General features: G+C 39.8%; 1 protein-coding gene across 2 annotated transcripts in view; it reads right to left on the bottom strand.

Moving 5' to 3' along the window:
* Positions 1 to 2,768: 2,768 nt before the first annotated feature.
* SEPSECS (Sep (O-phosphoserine) tRNA:Sec (selenocysteine) tRNA synthase) overlaps positions 2,769 to 10,545 on the bottom strand; it is a 50,264-nt gene continuing 42,487 nt past the window's right edge. For both annotated transcript variants that reach the window (XM_035005204.1, XM_035005205.1), the window contains 3 exons: positions 10,284 to 10,377; positions 8,208 to 8,298; positions 2,769 to 6,798 (listed from right to left, as the gene is read on the bottom strand). In XM_035005204.1, coding sequence (XP_034861095.1) covers positions 6,495 to 6,798; positions 8,208 to 8,298; positions 10,284 to 10,377 — 489 coding nt within the window. In that variant the 3' untranslated portion in view covers positions 2,769 to 6,494. The remainder of the gene's footprint in view (positions 6,799 to 8,207; positions 8,299 to 10,283; positions 10,378 to 10,545) is intronic.

The raw sequence follows: 10,545 nt of genomic DNA, 5'->3' as shown, positions 1-10,545 counted from the left end.
GGCTCAAAAACTGAGGTTTGAGCTAACCTTGACCTTACCCTCCCTCGTGGCAGGGAGGCAGTCAGCTAAGCGCCCTCCCTGCAGCTGGGTAGCTAGTCCTTTCTTGAAGGGAGGTCCGAGCAGGGCCTCCGTGCCGGCCACAACGAGTAGGAGTTTGGGGCCTCTGTTCTAGAAGTAGTAGAAAGCCATAGAAGAGTTTCGGTCAGATGTGATGGGATTTCATATATAGTTCTATATTTAGTAGTGCCTACCGAATCATTCTGACCACGAATATCTGAGGGTCTGTCACGTGCCAGTGCTCTTTGGGTGCCTGGGATGCGTGAGTGGACGAAACAAAGATCCCGCTCTAGTGGAGCTTATGTTCTAAGCGGACGAACAAACAACAGGACACAATAAATATGTAACTACATAGTAGGCAGACCTCTGCTCCTGTGCATGCTCCGTGGGATCAGTATCACCTAGGGATTTGCTAGAAATGCTGGCTTCACCCCAGACCTACTGATTCCAAATCTGCATTTTAACGAGAACCCCAGGAGATTCTTAGGCACAGTAAAACTGAGGCTCCACTCTCAATTTTAAGACCATTTTTAGGGGCGCCTGGGTGGCTCAGTCATTAAGCGTCTGCCTTCGGCTCAGGTCGTGATCCCAGGGTCCTGGGATCGAGTCCCGCATCGGGCTCCCTGCTCAGTGGGAAGCTTGCTTCTCCCTCTGCCTCTGCCCCTCCCCCGCCGCTCATGTGCTCTCTCTCTCTCTCAAATAAATAAAATCTTTTTAAAAAATAAAAATTAAAAAAATAAAAAGGATAGTCTAGGTAGACATCACTGAAAAGGAAAATTTTGATTAAAAACACGACGCAGGGGAGGCCTTTAGCCAAGCATCTGGGCGAGGTATTCCCAGGCAGGGGGCAGAGATATCTGGAACCAAGGCTCGAAGCAATGTGTGCCTGCAGTGTTTGAGGAACAGCAAGATGGCCAACTGGGCTGGAGTGGACGAGGCAAAGGTAGAGCGTTGGAAGAAGAGTTAGAAAGATAAAGGAGGTAGGGGTAGGATGGCCACATGCTGCCGAACCTCTGGGGACAGCAAGGACTTGGGCTCCTGTTCAGCAGCATGCAGAGCCACTGCAAGAGCCTGAGCAGACAACTGATAGGATCCATGTCTTCAAAGGATCACCCTGGATATTGTATTCCCAATAGACTGCAAAGGGGCATGGATAGAAGACAGGGAGGCTCTTTGGGGGACACGGGAAGGGGTGGGTACTGCAATAATCCAGACCAGAAACACTGACAGTTCAGATTTGGCTGGGAGCAGAGGAGGAGGTGAGGAGGGGTTAGATCCTGGATAATTTTTTAAGGTAGCTCCAATATAATTTTTTGATGAGGGAGACACAGACTGTGAGAAAGAGAGGAGCAGAGGACAACTCCAAGGTTTTTGGACTAGTAATTGAAAGAGCAGAAGTCTATTCAACTGAGAAGAGGAAGGCTGTGGGTGGAACAGGTTTTCTGGGGAAAAGATCAAAGAATCACCCTTGGCATGAGGGAGATGAACGTCTAGCACATCCAAGAGATGATCAGGCAGTTCCGTGAGTGTGGAGTTGAGGAAAGAGGTCTACTAGAGAAGTAAATTTGGGAGCTGTTAGTCATTCTACTGAATGTGGAAAGTCATCTAAGAATAGGACTAAATATAATGAACTGCTATGCTTGTGGGTCTGCTGGCTATCCCAAAAACTTTAGTCCATAATACAGCTGATTTGGAAGTCACTGTGGCACGAACTATTTCTGTACATCTCTCCTGAGTTGTGATCCAAGTTCAGGGGCATAAAATAGTGAATGCATTTTAAATATGTTTCTTAAAAATAGTTCTTAAGTGTAAATGCAAAACAGAAAGAAACTCATAGAAACCAAAATAGCAAATAGAAACCAGAATAGAAACTCTGAAAATAAAAAAAAAGATGGTCATCTAAAATCAACCACATATTTTTTAATTTCCACTGGAGAAGGGACAAAATCCATTGATGACACCGCCTCAAAGAGTTCTACTAAATTAACTAGAAAATGAATATATTTTTATTTAAATCTGGTACAAATTAACTTTATGTAGAGCATCATAGCAGTTATTAACAGAAAGTGCTATACCGAGCTAAATCTTTACATATATTATCACCTTATTTAATCCTCAATTCTGTTAAGATTGTACCCATTTCAACATATGATGGGACCGATATTCAGAGGTTAAATATGTGAGCTCACATGCTTAATAAGTACCCGTGCAGAGATCCAGCTCCAAATCAAATGAGAACTACTTGCAAAATTCAAACAGCACAATTTAAAAATGAAATCTGAAGTAACATTATTTTATTTTCAAATAAAAGATAAAGTGTTTCTTTTAGAAAAGATGAAATGTTTCTATGCATCCAACTTTCTATAGTCAACAGATCCTTTGCAAAACATTGCTGGAATGTCATCTCCTTCACCTTTAAACAACAACAACAAACTAGCCCCCAACCCCGTGGTTCATGATTCCCATTGTAAATAGGACTTTTCTTGCTGATTGGTACTGATGACTGAATCAAAAAATGAGCAAGTAATTTGGTGTTCGTTATCTGTACTTTCAGATTTTATCTGCAGCAATGATTAGGTAAAATAAGGAAACGCACTGTCAATGATTTATTAAAAATTTATTTCACGTAATAAATTATATAATTCATTTTTATTTTTAAACAGTCTACACCAAAAATATTTTTTGAAACGTCTTTTTCTTTTGGTAAAACATACAGAGTAGCCGGCTGACATCAGCTTCAATTCTAGTAGGTAGAGTCCCCTCACAATTACACAGTGAAACATAGCTGTTCTTCACATTTCTCTAAAAGATCAAGTTGACACCGCTTGATAAAAACAAAACAGTATGAACACTTCCAGATTTTGCCTGAGGCCTTAGATTGACCTGAATAGTAGACGGGATATTATAAAGATATATTCATTAGCCCTGAACTCATCGCCTGACACATGTACACACCATACGGCCGAAGGAGCAGGAAAGCAAGACGAAAGGCACAGAGGGACGCAGTGGGGACGCCTAAGACCTGTACGCTGAGTGCGGCTGCAGAATCAACACAACGTGACAGGAGAGGAAAAGCTGCTTCCGGGAATTTTTTTTAACTGCTAACAGCATATATACAGTTTTTATCAAATTATTCAGAGGGTACCTAACTTCTGAGACGACCAGGACAAGACAGATTATTTTTTCGTTCCAATATAAGGTCAACCTCATGAACGTAAAACCTAACAAAATCATTTAAGGGCTTGGGAGAAATGAGGACATCTTAGGAGATGGGAGGAGAAACCCCAAGCTTTGTGTGCAGCAAACACGTACGTACGCAAAAACCTTTCTCTGAGTGTTACACGAACGAGACTCACCAGTTTGCTGTAGTTGTCGTCAAGTGTTGGCTATTCTCCTCTTTGAAAGGACACAAGAATTTTACTCTCACAATGACCTATTAATTTCAAGATTAAAGTAATATCACTGGTTTAAAAAAACTGTCTTTATTTCATTCAAATTTTACTAAAGCCTCTCATAGGCATATAGTCTACAAATGAAAACACAGCCTATAGCTCAGGCCCGATGACAGTCATGATGGGGTGCTTACAGAAATAGAACCACAGGAAAGTTATGTGCTGGGGAGAAATATCAGAAAAAACTTCATTTATATTTAAATTTACCATTCTGTATATCAAGTGCCTATTAGCTGAACAGAAACTGTATTCAATAATTCATATTCTGTAACTTCATTCAACTAATACAAAAAGCTAAATAGAAAGATTTATGGTTGAACACTGAGCTCCTGAGGCTGGTATCACATATCATTCCCTGATAGGAGTGAGAATTCATCAACAGAGGACATAAGAGCCAAACTGAGAGCTGGATTTTAAAATACCTTTCCCTGCTGTGCGTATAAGTAACACACTGTGTAGTGACCTAAAGAATATTTTGTGTTACTCAATTTTCTTTTCTGGGAAGGCTACCACAGTCCAATGACTTTAAAAACCAAACTCCAAAACTCTACCTGAGAGCCTTAATAAGGGCAGTTGGATCATAAAGACAGGTCATCTTAGTCGTGATTGGAAACCGGATCGCCCCATTGCCCCTCTGCCATAGTTCAAGGGTAACGAAGGCCAATTATGAGGTTTACCGATCGGTACTAGCAATTTAAAATGAATAATTTGTACGTATATACTTTTTTACACTTACATGTGGAAGTGGGCGAGAGTGAGCAAAAACGACCCTGGGGTGGGAGCGAAGGCAAGCCTGAATGTGCAGAATCTACAGCACCCCTTCAAAAACTCAGGAATTCCAGGACCTCAAGGTCAAATTTAAACCATGAAGAATAGCACTGTTATTCCAAAACCCCTGAAAAGAAAGAATAATAAAAACTGCAGCTGATTTTATGCGCCAGGAATGAAATGTTACAACACATCCATCATTCACATGTGGGTTCATGTAATTTATCTTCAATTAGAATTATTATCTATTCAGCAGCTGAAGCCCAAGAACTGCTGATACACTACAGATGAGAAAACATTTGCTGGTCTCTCGGCTCCAGCCTTCTCAAGCTAAATGATGATCACACGGTATAGATCACTTGTTCCAGAAACCCGGCCTGGCCCCCGCATCCAGGAAGCTGCGCCACCAGCACTGAGCATCTGCAACATCGCTCCGTTCCCTCCGGCAGACTCGGGTCTACAACTCGGTCCCAAATTCACATAGAAAACCCCACACCACCTTTTAATCCAGGATTTCCGCCTCTGGAATGTGTTGTTATAGCTATTAGAAAAAGATATCTAAAATACTGGAACCCCAAAGATACAATAGTTTAAAAGTAACTTTTACAATATTGATAATTAAGTACTTTATCTCAACAGTCTCGACGTCCAAGGTGGTCAAGCTAGTGTCAGAGTATTTTAACTTACACACTGATGGGAGTGCTATCTGTCTGAGTTCATGTGTGAGATGGTTTACGCGACCAAATCGACAGGGAAAAACACAACCCAGAAACCAAGGCTGCATTCTCAACTGCAGTGTTTTCAAAATCATGCTCAGTGGGATGTCACAGTAAGTATTTAATTGAAAGAAGGGTTCCACCTTTGGATAAGGACACATTTAAGTAGGCTTCCAAGGAATTCTCAGAGCCTTTAATATGCCAACAGGCAGGTTTACGAAGGCCCAAAATGATCTGCCCATGGAACACTTTATCCCCTGAGCATCTCATAGGAATACCGCTCCACCGAGCACGTCTTGAGAAATATGGCTTTGGCATTTTGGTGTACTCAAAAGCCTCACTAATTCCTCAGGCTTTGAGATATTAGTCTATTTCTTAAAAATAAGCAACAAAAATTGTTATAGCCAGTAAGTCTGGACTACCAGACTAAGAAAGTGAGCATGTGGGAGGGGGGAGGACGGGAATACACCTGTTTAGCCTACTACATCATTTTCACCTCCCTAGCAAAAATATGTTCAAAAATACCCAGGTTAACCACTCTTGATAACGGCTGTGCACAACATCCAAACAAACCGATATGCAGAGCCTGCTTAAAGCAAAAACAGTAGAATAAAGTTTTCACTGGCCCAAGTGGAAAAATGCGCCAGGGCCACAGAATCTCATGTTTAGAACGGGTAACCCTGGTTATCACTTAAGAATCTAACGCTGTACAGTTTGATAACATTTACAGAGCTCTCTTCTTTGAAGCACTACTGTTGCTGTGGGAAACTTCACTTGAGGAGTTGGTTCAGAGTAGTACTTCCTCGACCTCAGTATTATTGAGATTTGGGGCTTTGTTCTGGGAAGTGTCTCGTCCACTGTAGGATGTTGAGCAGTAGCACCCCTGGCTTCCACCCCTGGATGTCAATAGCATTCCACAAGTTGTGACCACCAAAAATGTCCCCAGATGTTGCTTCGATATAAGCAAATCACCCCCGTTGAGAAGCACTGCTACTGAGTGAAAACTAAAGCTTACGCCTGGACTCTGCTTCCCTGGGGAATGTCCATTTCACAGGCAGACCGTGACTTACACACATCAACCTCTTGTAAAGAGTAGCACTAGATCATTCTAAATTCTCTGTGACCAGAAACATAAGTAATTTGTGAATGGTAGAGAATGGTTAGGAGGAAGCAGTTTACACATTTCAAAAAGAATCAGAAGTAATTTTATGGTCACATTAGTAAGAATTATCTGAATCATAATGCTTAATTGACAAATATTCTAACAAATAGAAAAATCCTAATTGTATTTTATCTGTTAAGGATCATAATGATTGAGGCAGTCTAAGAAAAAAAAAACGTAACAGTCATCAATGGCTAGCTCAGACCACATTCTGTATCTTGACCAAATATTCTCCATGACATCCTCAATTCAGAAACCGCAAGCCTTATCTTTAAACTGCTTATTTGTACTGCAGCCTCATCACTTCTCTCAAATGATCAAAAAGAAACCGTTCACATGTCATGAAGAATTCTGGTACGTGTCAAGAAGCACATTATCTAGTTTTAAAGCCATTTCTTCAATATCCACATCTTTAGTTTTGTCGTAATTGTCAACTCCAGATGCATTACTCTCTTTCTTTTGTTCTTTCCTTACTGTCTTTAAACACTTGTCAAGTCTCTTCATGAACAAGTCCACATCCTGTGTCTTCATTCCGATGGCCGCTGCAGCATTGAGGTAAGCGCAAGGGTAATGATCTGCATGTGACATAAAGCCTCGGAAAGTGTGGCCACTCACGGTTTGCACAGACCCAAGAGGCACAACCCTGAAAGAGAAAAGATTTACTATGTCTGGTGATGTTAACAGAATATCACCCATAGACAACAGATTATCTGTGTTCCTAAGCTTTAGATCTACTGATAAAGAAGTTTAAAAACAGTCCATAAATCATGGCCTATGAAAACAGATGGTGGCAGCCTTAAAATAAAATTACACAAGACACGGCTATTCTCCGTAGAAGAGTGCTGCCTGGAGGTGACCATTTACTATCTTCCATTAAAGAGCTGTAACTTCTAGGAATCACAAATACTTTTGCACCCTCTTCAGAGAAAAAAGAAGAAAATTACTTGTTTTTGTACTAAATATGGAATCTGACTTCACATATATGGAATCTGACTTCACACATATATCCTTCAATGGGATACTGAAATTTCTTAAGTCAAAGCACGTTGACTAACTGCCGTGTATCACCTCCAATAATCAACAAGCTGAAATTACACCTATCTGATCTGTGCTGTGCAATGGAGGGTTTTAAAAGCAAGGATCCAGCAAAAATTCCGTGACTGCTTACAGTGGTGTGGTGGTCAGTAAGCAGTGATACCCGGCAATGGCACATGCATTTTTTTAAGCTTGATTTCTTTGGCATACTTGATATAAGCAGATTTCTAACAGTACTTAAAAAAAAATAAGATCAACCTAAACAAAAAGACAAATAGTGGCAACGCTAAAAGCAAGGCCAAGAAAACCATTTTAGAAGCGGCAAAACTATGCTGTATATGGATATAGTTCATCAAGGTAAAAGCTGAATTAATCTAAGATTTTTTTTCTTTTAAAAAATTGTCCTTGATGTGAAATCTCTAATCTCTGGTAGTCAGAGAGAAATTCTTTAATAGAGGCACGTAAAGAAGAGTACTTAGAGCAAGATATTTCTTTTCAAGTCATTTTTCTCTGACCTCATCAAATATAAAATGAAAAATGAAATTCATTTTTAAGCCATGTACATATGAGAGCAAAAAGTACATTTTTCAAAGGCAGTACTTAGACAAGAATTGCATAACTTTTTGGTTCAGGAAATGGGCTTTTCCTTAAAAATGTTTTCATCTGAATTTAGTAATGAAGACGACTCATTTCTAGCACCACAACGTGACACCACTGAAGATGATCGAACAAAGGAAAATAACGATGAAAATCTGTACAGAGAGGTGATGAAACTTGGTTTCTGTATGTCCATGAAAACAGACAAGGCCCCTATCCTTCTGAGACTGCTTAAAGCGCAGGCCTTCCACAGGTGGGCCATCACAGCCTTACACACTCTCCACCTCATCGTTCCTCACCCATGATGAACTCTCAAGCTCAGCATATACCTGGGGGACAACTGTTCGGGAAAAAACACTTTATTACAGTTAACTTTTTGGAAAAGCCAAATAAATCCAGGCCTCTTTCCCACATACCTACCTGGCTCCAGAAACCTGTCTGGTAAAAAGCATTGAGCCAAGCTGAGTGATGGCTCTGTCTTGGTGCTCACCTAGTGTCGTAAGTGTCACAGCTGAAAAAGAAAAAAGGATCCCAATGCACCTTGGTTCACCAGCACAAAATCACTCAAAAAATACTTAATGATGGAGACCCTACTTTTGTGTGTGTGTTAAAATACGCGTAACATAAATTTACCATCTTAACCATTTTTAGGTGTACAGCTCAGTGATGTTAAACACATTCACACTGTTGTGCAACCATTACCACCATCCATCCCCGTAACTCTTTTCATCTTGCAAGACTGAAACACTGTACCTACTCAACAATAACTCTCCATTCTCCTCTCCCCTACCCCGACCCCCTGGCAACAACCATTCTAGTTTCCGTCTCTAAGATTCTGACTACTCTAAGTACCTCAGACAAAAGGAATCATATACTTTTTGTAACTGGCATGGAGACATTACTTTTTATTCATTGTCAAGTGGCATGATTTCATTTTAATGTACTTAATACATTATAGTAAGGATCTGTTTGCATATCAGACAAAAAGATGTTAATACAAAGTAACCTACTCAGAACCAGAACAGAATTTCCCTCTCACCTTTCTAAAGAGTGAACTTTCCAGTTAAAGATGGAACACTGACACGATCAATATGGCAGTTTATTAAAATTCAACCATGTTTTAAGACCTTATAAAATGAAAATGTGGGATATTTTCAGTATATATGTAAGACTAAGTAAGATCAACTTCTGCACATGAAAATGAGAATTATCTTTCTGAGGTTATGTTGGTAAACTATATTCTCACCACCACCACTAGCTACCATCTCCTGAGGATTGACTTACCATACTAGGTACTTTACAATCTCAACTGTTCTTTTTTTTTTTTTTTTTCCTAAGATTTTGCACTGAGTGCAGAACCGGACCTGGGGCTTGATCTCACAACCCTGATATCATGACCTGCGCCGAAATCAAGAGTCGAACGCTTAACCAACTGAGCCACCCAGGTGTCCCTCAACCATTCTGTAACTATGTGAGGGATCATTATCTCCATTTTATAGATGGGGGAAAGGAGATGAGAGGTTAGTACATGGCAGAATTGGGAGTCAAACCATACCATATCATCTTCTACAACATCTACATAGATTATAAACCAGCAAAGGACTAACTAGGGTGGGCTTTATTATATATCAGTGGTAAATGATTTTCCATGGAAGCCGATTCCTAAAAAAGGCTTCAGTTACAAGTGATTGATTCCTTACTTTCCTTAGATATACATGAAATATGAAACATGTTATACTGTATGTATTCACAAAAGGGATAATCATGAAACTTAAAAGTTAAATGCATAGGGGCACCTGGGTGGCTCAGATGGCTAAGCGTCTGCCTTCGGCTCAGGTCATAATCCCAGGGTCCTGGGATCAAGCCCTGCATCCGGCTCCCTGCTTGGCAGGGAGCCTGCTTCTCCCTCTCCCTCTACTGTTTCCCCTGCTTGTGCTCTCTCGCTCTCTCTGTCAAATAAATAAAATCTTTAAAAAAAAAAAAGTTAAGTGCATAAAAGTCAACATTCATATTAACCTGTTTAGTAGGCCTTGTACTATGTGACAAAAATATATAGTCCTTATATCATAAATACAGAGTTCTCTAACATAAAGGCACTCAGGAAAACAATCACAGCATTAAAAACAATATAGATCTAATTTCTAATATTATGGTGTTTTGCTAACTGGTAGAAATTTTTTAAAATTTTTACAGGGTTCTTTACTAGTGACTAAATTATTATTATTTTGGTTAGAAGCAGGAGTTAAAGTATAATTTTCTGTATATGCATTATAATACTTAATATTGATTTGGATTCTTTTCAGTGTATACTTTTTATCTCAGAAATACATTAAAGCATCCTTAAAGGCTAAACTTTTTCAATTTCCAGATTAATACTGTAATGAATTTAGAAACATCCTTGTAACCAGAAAGAATCCATACTCTTTCCAGAAATACCAGCTCCCTGGGGAGGGTTAAGAAGCACTGATTTTTTTTTCCTTAAGAAGAATATATTACCTAAAGATACGGGATTGTGAGGTGTGTGCAACAGCCTTTCACTGTAGTTTTCTGACAGCTTCTTTAGTTGGCTGGACAAGTATGAAAACATCTCCTGCAACAACAAAATGTTACATTTAAAGGAAATCAAATAAATGCTTACTGCAACCTGCCAGATTAAATAAGACAAAATCCGTCTGGTGTGATGTCTGTGCTGTAAATTAACACATCTACGTGCTCTAGGAGCAATTCTTTCCTTTGACGACACAACACAGTGAGATTC

This window comes from Mirounga leonina, unplaced genomic scaffold (assembly GCF_011800145.1).
Source record: "Mirounga leonina isolate KUSES-001 unplaced genomic scaffold, KU_Mleo_1.0 Mir_129, whole genome shotgun sequence".
NCBI classification, from domain to species: Eukaryota; Metazoa; Chordata; class Mammalia; order Carnivora; family Phocidae; genus Mirounga; species Mirounga leonina.
This window is presented reverse-complemented; position numbering and strand designations above follow the sequence as displayed.